The sequence below is a fragment of the Rhopalosiphum padi genome, chromosome 1 (genome assembly GCF_020882245.1).
Source record: "Rhopalosiphum padi isolate XX-2018 chromosome 1, ASM2088224v1, whole genome shotgun sequence".
Taxonomy (NCBI): Eukaryota; Metazoa; Arthropoda; class Insecta; order Hemiptera; family Aphididae; genus Rhopalosiphum; species Rhopalosiphum padi.
The window spans coordinates 17,821,616-17,842,016 of NC_083597.1; the positions used below are offsets into that span (position 1 = coordinate 17,821,616).

Consider the following 20,401-nt stretch of genomic DNA (forward strand, 5'->3'; position numbering starts at 1 on the left):
TATTTAAAAAATGCTTTTCTGTCTGTATACTTATAATTTATAAAAATGTTAAACACCAGAATTCATGTATATATAAGGTATGTAAAAATAAAATTAGTATACTAAGGCGCGAAATTTTTAAATATGTCTCTAGAAGTCTAGAGAACCCTGTTCAGAAATCTTCCACTGATATTTCCCGTAATATCCATTAATTGAATAGTTGATAATGTACACATGACTCCAATTATAGGAATGTAATAAATGTAGAACAAATTAAAAATATTATTAAGAATAAAAATGTTTTGTGTTATTTATTTGTAGTTTATACTAAAATTATTGCTAATTCATTGGTTATAATAACTATTCTGATGAAAATCTGCACCTTAAATATCTATGTTTTCAATATTTAATACTTAATGGATTATTATTCTCATTAAATATATATATTATTTTATTACTATATAGTATATACTATACACTACACATTTTTATTTTAAGCCATACAAAATTCTATATATATATTTAATATAATATAATTGCCTACTATTAGCGATTGTAATTTTTCGTATTCCAAGGTAATAAATAGGCAAAGACGTGATTAATGAAAAAAATATAATTGTATATTTAGAACCAGTCATTTTTATGAACCTTAAAATGAATACGCAATACTATAGAACAAATAGATTCTCGAAAAAAGATGGACTTTAAGAACCACTATTTTCTGCACCTAATTGCTATAGTTTCAAGTCTCGCACCTAATGCCCTTCATAAACAGTACAGCTTGATTATTTCTGCGTATGCCTTTACTACGATAGCACGACGAAGGCATCAGCTGATTATATTTAGTTACTCAGTGTTCATGTTATGGTCTGTTTATGATATAGTGCATTGATTTCTGCGTTGAAAATGTAAGTACGAAATTTAAAAATTATTATCTAAAAAGGTAGGTCTAATATGCTTGTATTTAGAATAGAATATTATAAATTTAAACATGGCAAGTTAGACCTAACTAAAATGTAAAAACTTTACATATATAAGTCATCCGAACGTAATTATTAATTAAATTGGTTATATCGTACGGTACGTACACTGTTTTTATGTGTTGAAAATTTATGTTGAATTTTAGTAGAAATTAGTTATATAGAATAATTATAATACACGATATTTATTTTTATAAGTTCATTCCTACAAAAGGATATCGATAAACATTATCGATTATATTTCAAATAAAGAGAAGTGGTGTTGAATGCATTTTTAAATTTAATATATAATTAATTAACCTAATACCGTAAATGATTTGTAACCTACCTGTATTTAATTTGCTTATTACTATTTAAGTAATTAAATTACCAACTTCATATTCCACAATAAAAAACAGATCTTATAAATTATTATAAGTAAGATATTTTTTGATGGCCATGTTGAAGTGTTAAAGTATATTTATTTTATTATAGAAATTATTTTTATCATAGGCTATTGCATGTTAATAATAATTTGTGTGAATTTAATTTATTGATGAAATATACACACTTTATTTTATAATATAATTACTGAATAAGAGAAAAAAAAAATAAATACAATTAATCTTTGAAGTTTTTTTTATAGGTTATTAAATGTAGTACAAAATAATATGTGGTGGGTTCTTCTAAAAATTGAGACCAAATTTCATTGATATAACATTTAATTGAACCTAAAAAATGCTTCTATATACGCCTTTTTAAAGAACAATTATATTACAAAAAATATTTACTATTGCATAATGTTATAAACGATATTATTACAAAAAAAAAAAAAAAATAATTAAAACTTATTGACCACAGTATAATTAATAATTAATATTCTATAAATTGTCCAATTAACTGACTATGCATTGCTATATTTGTGCCCATTGATTACTTTAATTTAAAACTCAAGTATGTTAAATATGTAAATATATAAAAAATGAAAGAAAATGGTTCGAGGATACAAAGAAAAAGTATAACTAAATTTATAAACATTCAACCCAAAATCATCGATAAAATTTAAACTTTTTAAAGTACCCCGCGTGTTTGACATTAAATATTTTAGTTGTTATAGACAAAGTAAAAATATTTGTGGACTTTGTAATTTAAAAGATAATATTTGTATTACATATAAGGTATAGGTATAATAAATACTTAAGTAGATATACACAGAGCTGGGTCAAGGATTTGAGCCGCTCTAGAGCAATATACATTTGGTACCCTCTATCAATAAGGAGCTATTAAAATTAAAAACAATATATACTTCATGTGCCAATAGATAGTGGCGTAAATATAGGCCATAGGGTGGCCTAAGTGGTTTAATGTTAAAGTCCCTGGGGTTACCAAGCTCAAAATTTAAATTAGTGAGATAAAAACAGGTACCTACTTACTCTTAATAATATTTTGGTATTAATTTTTTATTTCATATTTTTAAAATTGTTATATATTTTAATTACAGTTTATTCCTTATATTTAATTTTAAATAACCTCATCATCATCAACAGCTTAACGGTCCATGAAGGACCTGCGCTGCCACTAGTAAGCCTCTCCATTTTTCTCTGTTCAACGTCCAGTCTAACGTTGCATACTCATCTATCAGCCTCATATCCTTTTCTACTGTGTCTTTCCATCTTGTTCTTGGTCTTCCAAGTGGACGTTTCTTATTTATTTTTCGTATCAGAACATTTTTTAATAAATCTCCATCAGCTCTCCTCACATGTCCCAGCCACTCTAGACGTTTATATCTCATGTATGTGAGTATATTTGGTTTTCCATACAATTTTAAATAACCTAATAATTATTATTATAATGCTTTTTATAAATTTGTTCATTATACTTAACACATTTTGATACTTATATTTTAAACTAATTAATTGACTTTATATTAAAATTAAACGTTTATTTATTAATTTAAAATAGTGAGGGTTTTGATTATTTAAACAATTAGGGGCCTCAGAAAATGTTATGCCACGGGCATCTAAAATGTTAATTACACCACTGTCTATTGGTTATAATAGTATATTACTATACATGAATATGTGAAAGATGCCGCCCTGGAGCAAAAGCTCTTTTTGCACCTATGTCAATCATGCCCTAGGTGCATAAATTATGTGAGGTATATACAATATACTGTATAATGTATAAAAGTTAAATGTAGATTCAACACGATTCTTAATATTTACTCACAAGTTACAAAATGGTTTCAACTTTGTTGTCTACTGTCTGTTTTCTTAATATGAATGAAGATCTTGTACGCGACAACTTAAAAACTGATTGTCAATCCTTACTTATGCATAAAATATTAAATCATACAGTAATAGATGTTAAATGTATGCAGGGGTATTAAACTTATATTTAACTAATAATAAGATACAGTTAATATTTAAGTTATCGATTTTACCTCATTGTTGTTATAAAATTAAAAATATAAAGAATTCTTTATGGTTTAATGATAATAATATTAAATAACATGAATTTATTACAAAATGTTGGATTACAGTGTATTTGTATTTATATATGATAGGTATAGTTTAGGTCTTATTTAAATTATTTAAATTTTTTTTTAAATGTGTGTAAATTATATTATGATAATATTATACTATAAGTATAATAGTTGATACATTAAACTTATATATGTCATAAAGTATGTAGGAATTCTTTATTTGAACTTAAATACATGAGTTAATAATAGTATAGGAATGATGCGTTAAAAATATCTTAAATGTCATATTGAAAGTGCTTTTAGTGTTATTTATAAATATTTTTTTATGTAAATTATAAAAAACTATAATTTATTTACAATATATCTACTTATTTTACTAACTAGTTTATGTGTTTTATTATCGTTTTAAAAGTATAATGGCTATGGAAATCTGGGTAGAGTGTTAAGTTGAGTGTCAACAACTATGCTATTATAAAAATATTTTACTTACATATATTTTATTGTGGATTAAAATAGGAAACGATGAATGTGTAACATATTATATATCTACTGGTTTCTGTGTGTATCGAATAAAATAAGAATTATTTTTAATGTGTATAGTATCCTACTGACCTAAAAAAAAAAAAATTAAAATAAAACAAAAAACTGGCAACGTAACCAGACCTCCCGTGTATGGTGAGATGTGGTCACGCCTTCTCAGATGTAATTTGCGCTTAAATGCCTTTAGGTTGCCGTATCGATGAAATCACTTTTATACTACACAGAATGAGGTAAATAAAATACTATGCCAAACAATGATAAATATTGATGTATAAGAGCGATATTACTTAACGTTATTGTTATAAGTATACGTGTATATTTTATAGAATAAAATGTAACGCCACTAAACAACTAAATAATAATTTATTTTGTTTAAATAATTATTCAAAACTACAAAAATAATATGTTTTCGAACTAATATATTATAAACAAAATAGACTTATGTTTTTAGACTGTCTAATTTACGATCATATATAGTTCTGTGACGTATGTACGATTTTATAAATTAGGTAAATCCAAAAAATTGAACATTTTGGCAACAAGGCATTAAGCTATAAAAAATCTTAATGAGAAATTCGAGAATTAAACCATAGATTTTTCAATATTAATTTACTCTAGTTTTTCTTTGATACTTGATTTTAAAATGAATTAAAACAAAATCATAAAAATGTGTTATCAAGAGTAAAAAAATAAATAAAAACATTAAATGTATATACAATATACTATTATTATTATTTATGCGTTAAAACGTCCAATATTAACATCGAACACAAATATTATTCTTAAGCCATTAAACAAACAGGGTTATTTACACAATGTGTAAGATAAATTGTTTTCGTCATAGATAATTCAATAAAATGTTATATTATAATTTATAGGGCGAAAAATATAATTACATCTCGATGCACTATATATATTATACAACCATCATCACTGCATTCATTATATAGACAATAGGTTAAACATATTTGATCTATGTCACGTATCACATTCGTTTACGATATTTGGGCGTAGTACGAAAAACAAATACCTATACTGTCCTATATATCGAAATAAAATAAAAATAAAACCACGTATAGAACCATCGTATTATATACAGAACTAACATTATTAAATGTGTAATATGTGACGTATTATATCTCTTCTATGCGTATCGCGACATGTCGCACATTTCCATTAGGACATCGGGTCCATTTCATCTGATTATATCATATAAATATATATGTATAATATACTGTTAGTGTGTAAATATATAGGTACCTATATTATATTTGTCGACTTCGGTATAGAGGACAAAACAAATTAGACCCGATGACTCAAAACTTGGTGAACTAATAAATCTATACGACCATCTTCATAAATTCCAATTCCCGACAAAGTTTTCCAATCAAGAAGACATTGCCCGTGGCGTCGTTGCCCGTGTTGCGTATATCTATCTATATATATATATCTATATACAATATAGATATGTTGTGTGTGTATGAGTGCATATATATTATGACCGGCGCGTTGCCGCCATCGGCCGCACCTATCGCACAGGCGCGCGCGACCTACAACACGTCTAACCCAAGGACGGCGGACACTCGCACACACGTTCATTATATTATATACGCATACATGATACGAATATATACATATTTTTACTTTACTGTTATCTTATTAATGCGGTTTTATCGCCGTGTGACCCGGCTGGTAATAATAATAATAACATGTTTAATAGGAATTCGAGTTTGTGACTTTTACAACTGCCGAGTGTCGTGGAAATATTTTAATGGTCATAATATGCGGTTTTGTATCGAATGTCAGCTTTTGAGGCGTCCCTGCATAGTAAACCACAAAGACCTCGTTTATAATTTAAATGAATATACAATTAATCAAAATATTAACAAAACCGAAAACACCAAATAGCGCATACGTTACAGTTATAATATACCCGATAAATAATAAATAATAATAATTAATTACAAAATTAATAGAAAATAAAATAAATCGTATGATGTTATATGTAGTATAATAAATGTTATCGGTACCTTTCAATGTTTTGAAAATAAAAAAAATACCACGATTTTATAAAAATTATGGGGACGTAAATTTGCATAAATAATAAGTAGATGTATCAATACTGTTAAGTAATCAAAATAATAAATTATATTGATTAAGCTTTTATGTTAATACAATTTGATAAAACCTTAAAGGCTGATTAAATTGAAAAATGTAATAGGTTCGTCGTATTATTTAAAAAAGTTTAAGTTTATACGAAAATAAACCATAATACAATAAAAATAAATTGCGTTGTTTTTAAATGAATTAACTATTAAGTAACATTCTGTAGTTAATTATTTTGAAACGCATGAATACGTTTTTAAATTGAAATAATCTACTATACCTATCGATATACTTTTCTCTCTATCTATTGACTGTATGCTAATGTATTACGTTATTACAATGTGCAATAAAAATATTTTATGTGTATTTAAGTATTGTTTAATATTTTTTTTATTTTTTATAAATTATATTATTGATAGACTAATCTTAAAGTATTTCTTAATATAATAAGATAAAATAATGAAACTCAAGTGCTTTATATAGGTAATAAGGATTAAGGAATCATAGTTCATATAAAGGTCATAGTAAATCAAACATTATAGTATCTATAGTAAAATTATCTAATATCTCAACAAAAGTATAACATAGTGTTTAAAAAATGAACACGAATCCAATTAAATTTAGTTGATGCTAATGGTTTTACAATTTACATTAATGTAATACCACCATTCGTTATTACTTACTAAATTAATGTAAATACATTATAATATATTATATTATCAAACCTATTTAATAACTTAACTTTTATCGGAATTATTATTATTATTATTAAAATAAAATATAGATCGATAACTTGACTACAAACCATGTAAATTAGTACTAATAATCAATAAAATTATTACATACCATAATCTCTTTTTGCTTATATTTATTAAGAATCTTTGTATCAATATAATGCAAGGTGTTATTTAACAGCACGTAACACTTACCTGAAACAAAAATTAAAAACTTATTAATAAACATTAAATTAAATTCTGAGCGAAAAAGAAATATAATGATTTTCGTATTAATGATATTTAAAAAAAAATAGTTAATCACTTTTTGCAATAACTTTTTTGGATAGAAAGATGGCGTCAAGAATGTATAGACATTTTTTGGAAATCAAGTTTTATCAGTTATTACTTACAATAGCCAGAGTACATTGAAAAAATCATTCTATTTGATTTTCACGATTTTGATTATGAGAAACAAAAATAAGCAACAACGATCAAGAAATTAAAATTAAATACGAATCATATTTTTAATTTCAATGATTAGTTATTGTCATAAATTTATAATACATAATAAATCACTATCTTCAATCTTGCACTAAATAGAACGAATTGTATCGAGTTTACCATCATACCATTATGTATCCAGTTTCGTATCCTTAATTTTAATTTTATTATATACTTATGTATTATGTATATATATATATTATTTAGGATGATTCATACAAATGTTTTTACTTCTGATTTTGAAAAAAATAAATTATTTGGAAAATTTATTTAGTTTAATTAACTAGTTTCTAAATAAATAATCTAATCTAATATAATTAGGTAACTAATTGTAATTATAATTTATTTTCTAAAATAGTTTTTTAAAAAAAGGATTAGGCTTTAATGAGTATAGACACTTAATTTGATCATCATGTAAACCAAACTTATTAATATATCAATAGGTATATGTTACATTTCCTATAATTATATTTTATTTTTTAAATTACTAAGTTATATTCACTAAAATATTAGCTATAATACGATTACAGACATAGGGCAACAAAATATCATTGAGTTTCAATATTATGATTGAAATCCTAAAACTTTTATACGTTGGTAAACGTGTAAGTATAACGTTTATAAGCTGTGACAATAAAGAAAATAATGTGTAACAATATTCACAAACACAACTGTTTTTATGGTATAGGTATACTGTGGCACGTATTTAAATACATTTACAATAATAATAGGTACACGTACATGGTACACATATAGTTTGAAATTTTAAAAGTTAAAAACTAAATTTTGTTTTTTTGTTTTTGCATAAATATAATAAAATTAAATCAATAATTTAATAGCTGCATGGGGCAAAAATATCTTAATGTAATCCGACCTAATATTGTAATAAAATATTATATACTAAAAAATATATATAAGGAGCCGTTGGTTGGTTAAACACGTACCTATATAATTCAATATATAAATACAAATTATATTTATTGTAGAAATTAGTTCAGAAATTATCCCTTCTTTCAAAATATTTAACAATAAATAAAATTAGTCAACATTCCAAGTTTAATCTTATATTATATTAAATGACTAAGTGAGTTATAAATAAAGTTTATTATTTTTATTTATTTCAATTTAAAATAGTCTAAATTATATCATTATGCGCCATTACGTCTTATGGCTATTTTTTAAGTTTCAATGAAAAGTATATCTATTATAAATTATATTTATACTATATTATTAGGAATTGTTGATATTTTGTACATATTAAATTGCTTATAACTATATATTTTATTCATATTTTTAAAATCCAAACAGTCAACTTTTATTAAAATATGTTTTAGTATTATGTTCATTTATTTTTGTTGTTATGAGTGGAATTTACTATTAATTATTATTTAAATATATATCATATTTAAAGCTTGAAAAAATTAAAGGATTAATTAAAAAAAAATATGAACTCAATTACTAATATTATAATTTATAGGTACACGTTATTTACAGTTACATAATATCTGATATATATATATATAAACACACATACAAAACATTTGGGTAATAGGATGATAAATAATAACTGATAAGCATTGACCAAAACGCATAAGCTTCAGCTGACTATGCGTTTGGCTGATTAGATGTAGAAGAGATGATGACCCCAAAACAGAACTGTGCGTTAAGCCGCCAACTCGGCACACGTTGTAGACTTGCAGTGATCGGCTTATATATATATATATATATTCAATATTATAGTTTATATATGTATTTATATATTTTTTAACAATACTTCAGAGTTCGGAGAGTCCATCGGGTCAATGTCGGATATATTACATGTATATAGTGGGGATATTTAGGCCGCCCAGTGGTGGCCAAACTCAATAGAACTATTTAACTATTCGTTGAACCAGTTAAAAACCAACAAGGACGACCGTGAACTTGTGAAGTAATCTATTAATAGTCTTCGGCCATATATTATGTTATCAGAAAATGTGTTTATATTTTCAGTGAAAAACCTTAGCAAATTTTATTATTATAAAAAGTTTTTAAAACAATTTTAAGCACATCAAGTAAGCATTAACCCGATAAAATTATAAAAAATGAAATTTGTATAAATTTGATATTTATTTGCGTATAACATATTTTTTATTTGAAAACCGTACATAAGTTCCATATTTATAAAAATAGTATTCTGAATATTTTTAACGTGGCCGGCATTTAAAATTGCTCCTTTAAAATATTTTGTCGATACGATTTTGCTTCAAGGAAGTATATTTAATTCATATGCTTTACCTCAGCATAAAAACTATTCTTTTTATTGTTGATATAACGTTAGGCATTTTAAAGCGTAACAAACATTATACACTAATTGAAATTGATTATCAATTTATACAGGATTAACTTTATAACGATAGAAGGGATGAGGCTTATTACGCTGAAGTTTATGTACAAAGTAAACAGCCGTAACTTTTTAAATGGCTGTTAAACGAATACGACCGCGACATACCTACATTTTTCGATCAACTACCACTATAACTAAAAACAATTAAGAATTTATTTATCACCAATGCTACAACAAGGTTGAAACTCTTGATTAATATCATACCTATTTAACCAAGTACACATTTTTCGGTTCGAATTCGTAGAACTAACACAATATGTAGCTATATATTATGCATTTACGTATGGAATAGAGAATATAGATAGTTTCGGTGGTGTTCAATAAACATTCTCTGATCGTATTATTATATCACCGTACGTGATCTCAATCTCGTTCGCAGTGCATGTTTCAATCTCATTACAATACATTCGTAGTTCCCGCTGCAGTATTGCGGTATCAATAGTGTGTACGTCGTGTAATGTGTATAGAACTATACAGTAAAATAAAACCACTAAACATAATTTCACACACCCTGCACGACTAACCCTGGAAAGAACGAAGGTCATGTTATCAAAACGATACGCGTTGTATCTTTCGTTTATGTTGTGTATATATATTCAGTATAATATTTAAGTGAGTATCTTCTCTTACTTCTGTAAGAAGAAAAGTAAAAACGTCAGTGAAACGCGATGGGAAAAATATAGTTCTGAACGTTAAGCTATATTCGAGAAAACCGTGACTTTGTTTTCACCCTAGTATAAGTGAATGTATAATTGTATAATTGACACAAGTACCTATATACAACTATAGGTACCTACATAATATATGGTATATACCAGTGGTGGCCAAATTTTTTTTACCTCGGGCCATAAAAAAAACTTTTTTTACCGCGGGCCTTTTTTTACGTAAATTAATTTTTTTTTTTTTACGTAAGTATAAAATATATTAAATGATGGCGGGCCGTAGTTTAGCCACCACTGGTATATACAATATATAGTTCCCGACAAAGTAATTCGGGTAGAGTTAAACAGCATATAAATAATGAACGATATTTATTTACATTAAGTCAAATGTCGAAGTCACTAAAGTCAATAAATAATTTATTTAGATATTCTTTTATATATACTTATAGAATAAATAATGTTTTTTCAAATACAACCCCCTCTCCGAGACTCAACTATAAAGTTAGTTAATATCTATATAACCAATTTAAATTCTATAGATCATGGCTTCCGAATATTTATACTTGTTTTTAAACTATATATGTTATGTATATTATTAAGATATTATAATCATAAATTAGAATTATTAAATATTTAAATACGAAAAAAAGTAGTTGTCAATAAAATGTAGTAACTATGTGAAAATATTTGCTATACTGCCTATACTTTTAACTATTTAAACAAAAATTGTACATTTTATTTATTATACATACTACATAAATATATAGTATAAATAATATATAATATAAATATATATAAATTAATTGTAGGTACCTATTTTCATTTTGCGATATGAAGAAATAACATTAATATATCAATGTTTCGTAACAAATATTATCATCAGAGATTCTGTAGAATATAATATTACATTCACTCTTATTGCTATTCCTATTATATGATTCCTTCATGATTAAAATATATCCAATAAATAATGATAAAGTATTGAATCAATTTAAACAATGATTGTCGATTAATAATTGATAACATTTAAACTAGGTATACTTGCTTGAATAATTTTATAAGAAAAAAAATAATAATAATAAGTATAATTCATTTTTAAGTACAAAATAATTTGCAATTTTCGTGTTATCGATGAATTTTATCAATATTTAGGTATGTTTATATATATATTTAGATCCTTATGGATAAAAATAATAATATGGTTTTTGAAATCTTTGAATAGTCAGATAAATCGGACACAGTGGTACAGATAAAATATTTAATTATAAATGATAATAATTGCCAGAGTCGTTAACGATAGAATGATAATTGAATATTCATTAAGTATCAAAATATATATTATTATTGATAACACAAGAACAACAACTTTTTAGTAGAGCCGGTTTCACATCTTTTATCGTCTCCGCCGAGTTACAACATCATTCATATTGCTCCCAGTCACTCTGTACACCACCATTTTCCACCGAATCCATTCGTTTAACGCGACTTTGGGAACAGACATCCAAGCAAATTATAGTTTTACCGGATGTGTAAAAAAAAAACCATATGAGACAGTCGAAAACGGTGGCAGTGGTAGCTTTCTATTTCGCTGCTGCGAATTATGACCGACAACTTTAGAGATTCCACCTTTCACTCGCGAAAGATTCGCGCCGTCCAGATATTTCATAGCCTTCGGCTGGTAACGTAAACCCCGGGACAATCGATGTTTTCGACAACATTTCACACGAGCATTTACGTTGCTGCAGGCCGTACAATTAAGGCGCATCTATAATATATCGCACGAACCCGTCACCGTGGCCATCATCAATATTGTATGATGCGTCCTAATTATTGCTGGTGATGATGGTTTACATTGACAAGATAACGTAATAAGTGTAATCCCGCAGACTTAAACCGACTTTAATTCGACTTAAATAGCCGCTCACACGTCAACGGGTTACACACGTATTATAGGAATACGAAACACGATTATTGTGCTATGATATTACGTATAAATTGTGGAGACTGCGTTTTTTTTTTTAGTTATCAATCTTCGATTTCAATGAAAATGTGTATGTTGCTAATTACAATGCACGGTGCTCTAATAATAACCGAAACGCGTATAAATTAATATAATTATGATAAAAAATTTTTATTACGAATGTGTCTAAATAGCTATAATATAAAGTATTAACGTAGGTACTTATAATTGCAGTATAAAAAGTATATTTTATTATTAGAGAATCAATAAAATGTACATAAATGCAAAACGATATCAATATAATAGACTAATGGTTAACACCGCGATGACGTTACTTATTAATTATTATGCTACGACACGGGTTATAAATTCAATAACAGGTAACAGTATATTTTGTACACGATTTGATTGTACTATCGATAACGTTGTTTTATATAATCAAATTATATGATATATAAAATAATTATGAATGACACTGAAACCGTACCTAAGTATATTGTATATGAATAAAATAGTCAATATAAATTGGTTAGTGATACTCTAGTATATTTTGATAACTGCATACCTACATCAAGACAAATAAGTTATGTACTGCTCAAAAATTTTTTTCACTAAATTTTTTTAAAAATAATTTCCTTATAAATTGCACAGTTTTCTGAGTGAATAGAAAAGTAGAAAAACACTTGAAAATTCTTGATAATTAAAATAATATAATTTGGCATCGATTTATATAAAATATTTATAGGATAACTTGGATAAGCTATGTAAACTTGGCCCTCCCTACAGTTACGCAAAAAACTGTTGATTTACATATTCTTGCCAAATACTACATCATTGGTGGTTTGAAGGGGAATATCGATTATTGAACTAATAGTTTATTATTATAAAGTTGATTTAACTGATTTAAGGTTTGATAAGAGGAGAGAATAGTAGGAGATACCTTAGAATCAAATTAAAAAAAAAATTGGTTATCACTTTAGATAAAAAAAAATTACAACCTAAAAGGTAAGTAAGAAAATAGTCGTTTTTACAAAAATATTTAGTGTTATGAGAGTATATGATGGATTCATTTTAAATAATGAAGCACAAAAACTGAAATGAGTGGAAAAACACATTGTATAATATAGTCTACATAAATGTAATAGTATTATTTTCATAGGTTATAATATATCTCAGACTATTATTTTAAGTTTTAACCCTATTAAAAAAAAAATAAAATATTGTTTATTCAAACAGAGTCCAGTGAATTATTAAATTGGAAATTCACGAGTAAAATATATGTATATTTGACAGATGATTCCAATTATAAATTACAGCCATTTGAAAAATTTGAATATTTAATTTGAATTTTGAATCATTATATAACATAATAAAAGCATAAAAATAAATTTTAGAAATAGTAATAATAATAATAGCTTTATATTTAAGGGTATGAGTGTGTATGACTTAGTTAGTTTTTTAACCTATAATCCGTTTAAACTTATAATCAATAAACTTTTTACAAATATTATACTTGTATAAATTTAACGAGATAGTAATATTAAATTTAAAAAAAAAATACGTTAAACAAATGTTTTCATCAAAAAATTGTGTAAAACTGAAAAATATGGGAGGTTGATAAATAATTTTTATAAAGAATAACCGATATTTCAATATATATACGATGTATATAATCAATAAGACGAGTTGATCCACTTAGGTAATTCTTTTAAGTTTTTTTTTCTACACCAAAAAATTATTTTTGAGTTAACTAATACAAACATGACAATTGTAAAACCAAAACCACCGCCTAAAATTGAATTAATCATATGAATAGTTTCTTTATAATATTATTCTACTTTTATATAAATATATAACAATAATTAAAATAATATATAATTTTTTATCAAAATTTTTATAATATATTTATCAGTTTTATGACAAACAATTTTTTAAGTACAATGTAAAACGTTGGTCTAAGGTTAATGGAATTTCCTTTTTAATATTAATTAGTAACATACTAACATGTGTTTAGTTAAATAACTACTACCTTGAGGTCGATCGATTTCTGCGAATAATATTTTACTTACTCCAATACAAAATTAATTTAATGTAAATATTATGCAATTATACTAAATGTAAGATCAGGGGTTCAAAAATATAAATATAAATATTTTTTTTTGTCTAAAATATTTATGTTTATGTAAAAATAATACAATGTGTGATGTTATAAGTAAAACATTTAGTATAATTTGTATTTTAATTTTCAATAAAATTGTATTTTAGATTAACAAGTAGATTAGTTTATGAAAAAAGAAGGACATTTTCTAATATTTAAGGTTATTATTTATATTATTATTTTAAAATGTATTATATTTATATGTTTTTTTTTTGTTTAATCTATTTTTCAAAATTAATATAAATCCTTGCAGAACCTAGCTATAAAATCTTTCTCAAATGTCCAAATGAATGTTAAGATAGTGTTGATAAGTACATATTCGTTTATCTATAAACTGCTTTCCAATATTACTGGATATAATGATATTCGCAATTTGATTATGTAATGTTTTCAGGTTTCGAATAACACAGTAGTATATATTTCATACAAAAAAATCATACCTACATTAAGATGATATCATATTCAATGAAATTTATTCATTATTGTTTATAAACATTTAATTAGATTTGTTATAAAAAAAATTTTGAGTAATTGTTTTTAAAATTTGGTCAGTACCCGTTGCTGAGTTGTATCTCATTTGGGCTAAAAATAAAACAGTTTTATTTTATTTAAGGGGGAACAAACAGAGTGGAAAAATTCATTATACATACTCATGCACTACTTTTTATGAACCACTGGGCATTTCACGCGATTACAATGTTCATTCGATTGTGTCCAACTGTAAAGAGGACACCGAAGCTTTACATTTATTAATTCATGTCTGTTATTATTACTGAGACAAAAACAAATGATACACAACCATTCCTTATTCGCTCAATACGTCGAACCAAACCAGTTTTCAGTTCTGTAAGTTGGCGACAATTCGTTCAATGTAAGTACAAAACTATTATTTCTAACCAAAATCACGTTTAGTTTACTATAAACACTTACCACACTAAATAAACATAACTGTTTAATAAAAAATTTAAAATACATAACAATTAGTATTCGGAAGTCTTCTATTTAAGACAACCATTTAAGTAAATATATAACGAACATCGCAAAAATTGTACAGTTTTTTAATTATAAATTCTATTCCTTCTTATTGTATTTTTATTATATATTTTTATATTAATTGATTAAAAGATGTTTATATTTCACACAAAATAAATTTTCAATTTATATACATTTATATTTGTACTGCAGTTTATGTTATAATAATCAGAATATTTTAAACGTTACGATTTTAATCATTGGACTTCTAATGTATACTTATAAGAAGTTTGAAATATGTATAGGATCAGAAGAAAAAACTATAAACGAGATCTATATTTTATTTTTTGGCTAAATAAAAGTAATATGTATTTCTAAATAAGTCAATGCATTTATGCGTTCAAGGATTTTCATAATTTATTATAATAGTAATTGCCTTATCAGATTTTGAAGTAGGTATGTATTTATTTTTTAACGTAGTCTACTATTCTCCATGAAAATTAATCTTTTTCACGTGGGTTACAGTGTAAATAACAATAACTATAACATGTAATACCTAACTAATATAGATAAGTACTTATCATCAATTTTTTCTGGAACTATGTATATATTGAGCTTTTGACAATTAGGTTGATTATAAGGTCCCTGACCTTTTTGTTCTACACAAACCACGCAGAACCGGTCTCAAGGTAATTTAAGCGTGTATATTCGTGACATTTTAATGTGGCGTATTACACGCATATACATTCGCATAGAAATCAGACTGCCGCAACGATCTCCAGCAATAATCCCCTCTATTCCACGGGACCCCCCTCACTTGATGGTCACGTTTTATAAATTGTAGTTGTTTAGTAATATCCAGTTTTTTGAAACCGTAAACGCCTTGGTTATATAGTAAATTATGTGAAAAAAAATCATGCGTATACACTCAGTTCGCGAACATAGCACGAGCCGAGTACATCAAGATGACCAGGTGAGTGAATCAATTAAACAAACAAACCCACACACACATAATATGTTGTTGTAATATAATATATGATAGGTTGATAATATTTTTGTCTGTTATGATAATACATTTTTTTTTTATCAACTAATGTGTCTTATACTATAAACATTTGATTATTCTATACCCGATACGCAACAGTATTATTATTCGTGTATAATATTGTTTCATATATATGTCGCGTATTTGCTCTAATAACGTGTTTACATTTTTTCTATTTTATCGAATAGAAATCACTATAATGGAAAGTATTTGGTGGACAGGACAATCGATATGATGTTAGTATCTAGGTAAGCGCTGATAACGTCGTTAAGATATCACAAGAAATTGTTCCGTTAGAAAAATTTCTCAGATTTTGAAGTTTTAAAATGACACTTAAACCCAATAGATAAGTGTTTATTCATATATTATTTTGAATGAACATATTTTTTTCAATGGTGTTTTAAAATACATTAAATCACAATTCATTTATAGAAAAGTAGACAGGCACCTATTGAAATTTGATAATAGAGGTATATTTTATTTTATTTTTTTGTTACTTGAAATTCGTATACGCGTCGTTACGCCCTAATATACATATATAATATATTGTTGACTTTACGGTCTTCTCTAAAACTATTTTAATTATATTATACAAAGCGATCACCTTATTAGTATCGAATTATATGTTATTATATGTTCGTCAGTTATACGTTAATACCCACCTTCACAAATATCTATTATACATAATTATAATAATAAAGTTTAAAACTAAATTATGATAATAATATAGGAACATATCGCAAGATGTTGCATTATAATTTATAACAGTGCTGCAGTAAATACATTTTGTCTGAGAGAACGTGCGTTTATTTGACCGACAAAACGTGCAGTGTTTCGTAATCGAACCGATGTCCCCCGGAGAGAAAGTGGTCTTAGCAACCGGTCGGTATCATGCATGATATATAATATATATAATATATAATATCACATATGTGTTCCAAAAAGGTTTTGCACTTGATGATAAGTAGATTTATTCATGAATATAGGAGGGTGTATAATAGTAGTACATAAGGAAGCTGTTATCTAATGCGTGTTGATATAATGTATTGAATATATTAAAGAAAAAATAGTTCGAAGAATAACACAACAAATATATATATATAATATAATACATATATAATATCCATATAGATAAACTTTTAGAAGGAATAAAAACGTCATTTTTAGTCCTGAAATCGATTTATACGTATAAAATAAGTATAAAAAAAAATGTTAACATTGTTTCAAATTGCGTACTTTACTCAAATTAACTTTTTTACCCACTGCAATTAAACGTTGAACGATGAGAAAGTCGATCTAAATAATAATTATAATTCGATGAAAATTAAATTTCGCTCTTAATTATATTTATTCATATTATTGTATTATACACAGGACGTTAGATGAAGTTTACGGGCGGCCAAAGGGTCCATTGCCTGATGACATTGCAGCAACCAGACGCCTGTTGGGCATGACTGATGAGTCGATACGCCGGGATGTTTGCGAGCTCATGCAATGGCTTCACGACCAACCTAACCTGCCAAACTCGTTGGATGGAGGTGAGATATTAACGTGGCCTCCAATAATAAATAATCTGGTTGGGTGGGAGGGGGGGCAAATGAAAAGTAATTAACTTAACATAAGTGTTATATGTTATTATGTAAGATTTAATTGCATTTATAGACCATTCAGGTCTGTAAGTTAACTATTAATATAATATACTGTCATTTAAAATTATTTTTAATTGACAATATTTTTTGAAGATCAAATAACCTTAATAAGCAGTTAAAACATTGCACATCCAAGAGATGATTATTATTCGTATACTTTAGTTAATAATAATTAATATACCTACCATATAAGTAATGAATATGTTATATGATACGCAATTAACAAACTTACGGTCAAATAATTTAAGATAGTCAATGCGTCGGTAAATAAAATTGTATACGAATGTAACTTACAAGTAACAAATAAATAGCAACAATTATATTTATAATACAATTTGTAATTAATATATTATATTATGAATAACTTTTTATTAAAGTGGAATTGGATTGGTGGATGGAGAATTACCTGGTTATGAATAAAAATGACAAGGAAAGAGTCAAAGACAACATGCCAGTATACTTTCAACTTAAAACAATCTTGCCGGAAGTAATGAACAACCGAGATCCAAAAACAGATAAAGATATGATAAAAGCATATGACACGACGTAAGTTTGTTTTCGAAACGTTTTTAATTTTAAGTTATCGTTTAAACGAAAAACTTAATACCTGTAGCTAAACGGCCTAAACGGGCGAAATGTAAATGCGTACGATACGAAAGTTATTGAGTTTACATTAGATAAGTACTCGTCCTAGTGGAATTGGCAAAGTGGAATTTAATATTTTGAGTTTTTTTTTTTAGACTTTTGGGTTTGGTACCTACGGTAATGGACGGTGGTCGAAAACTAGCAGTGTATATGCACCGTCCAGATACGCCGGCATCAGATTACAGTCCAGTGGGTATAGCCATGCACTTGACATGTTTGGCTGACCTTTATCTCGCCCAAGGAATAGATCATACAAGACTTGTACTCGTTATCGACATGCGAACTGTGCGGTTGGGTCATTTGGCCAGATATCCATTAGGGCTGTTACGCCGTTTTTTCTTATACGCCTGGGTAAGTTGTATTACTATAATATGAGTTAATGTGAGCTTATGTCGGGTTCGCAACAAACCGATTTTTTTTAAATGTTAAATAACATTAAAGGTTTATAAAAATATGTTTTTGTTATATGACACGTACATATATTTTTATTGTTACAACGGTTTTGGTTGGATAATGTCCAGAATTAATTAATTTAATCTATTTAATGCGTAAATAATTACAGAAAGCTTATCCAGAACGTGTGGCTCAAATACATATAATAAATCCACCAGCCATATTGAGTGTAATAATGGCGATGTTTAAACCTCTTCTTAAGGCAAAAATTCGAAAAAGAGTGAGTTATATGAATTAATTTACGACAAATTAGATTTTTTAATAATTGCTTTGTATTTTAGATGATTGTACATCGTCATTTTGAAACTCTCTTAGAGCACGTACCATTAAAATATATGCCAAACGATTATGGAGGCGAATCGCCGTCATTGATTGAGCTTCATGGTAATACATTATTAAATATAAATATCTTTTTTTTTTTTAAATCCAATTTCAAAAGATATTTTTCGAAATTTTTATCTGTATCCAAAATAACTTAGAAATTTGATAAGTTACTTTATTTTTAATTTTGAAGTACCTAATATAACTAGATAAAATGTCTAATCGATACGCAGGACTAGGTACTTAAAATCTTCGAAGCTTTTTTTTTTACTGCTCGTAATAGTCTTAAAAGAAAAAAATGATCTTTGTAATACCAATGATTTACTATCGGGATGATTTCATTTAGAATCTAAAATTACAAAAACTGTTATAGAGACTTGGCGTCAAAAAATTATCGATCATCAACCATATTTCAAAAAGTGCTCGGATAAACATAGAGTGGTGGACAAAAAAACAAATGTAGAATCTTCTGAAAATAATGTGTCATCTTAAAACTGATTACTACGAGTAATTAATATTATTACGATTTTTAAATGTACATAATAAGTATACTATTATGAAAAAAAATGTTTATCAATATTAGTTTAGTTGTTAAATAAAAATATGAATAATTATTATGAATTGTATCTTTTTTATTTGTATATTGTTTTGTTATGTAAATTGAAAGGTCCGTATAAAAATAAATAAATGTTCAAAGTTTATTAAAATTATTATACAATACAATATAGTATATTAAGAACTTATAAATATGTAATTATTTTAATATATTTTGTATATCTACGTAGTACGTATATATTATATATGTCACGGGAAGTCATCATTATCATTATACGAGTATTATTTAAAATGTTTTTTACTATTGAC

General features: G+C 26.2%; 2 protein-coding genes across 8 annotated transcripts in view; one reads left to right on the top strand and one right to left on the bottom strand.

Moving 5' to 3' along the window:
- Window positions 1–20,401, bottom strand: part of LOC132918182 (AF4/FMR2 family member lilli-like) — a 142,587-nt gene that overhangs the window by 87,515 nt on the left and 34,671 nt on the right. The gene's annotated exons all lie outside the window — the stretch shown is intronic.
- LOC132917861 (uncharacterized) lies at window positions 790–20,158 on the top strand. Of its 5 annotated transcripts, none has more exons than XM_060978820.1 (7): window positions 790–887; window positions 17,844–18,007; window positions 18,496–18,664; window positions 18,859–19,114; window positions 19,326–19,436; window positions 19,498–19,600; window positions 19,911–20,158. In XM_060978820.1, coding segments are annotated over exons 1-7 (924 nt in total). In that variant the 5' UTR covers window positions 790–885; the 3' UTR covers window positions 20,030–20,158. The 5 variants fall into 5 exon arrangements, with proteins under 5 accessions (XP_060834803.1, XP_060834802.1, XP_060834801.1 ...); XM_060978819.1 differs by lacking the exon at window positions 790–887 and adding an exon at window positions 15,156–15,323; XM_060978818.1 differs by lacking the exon at window positions 790–887 and adding an exon at window positions 16,238–16,397.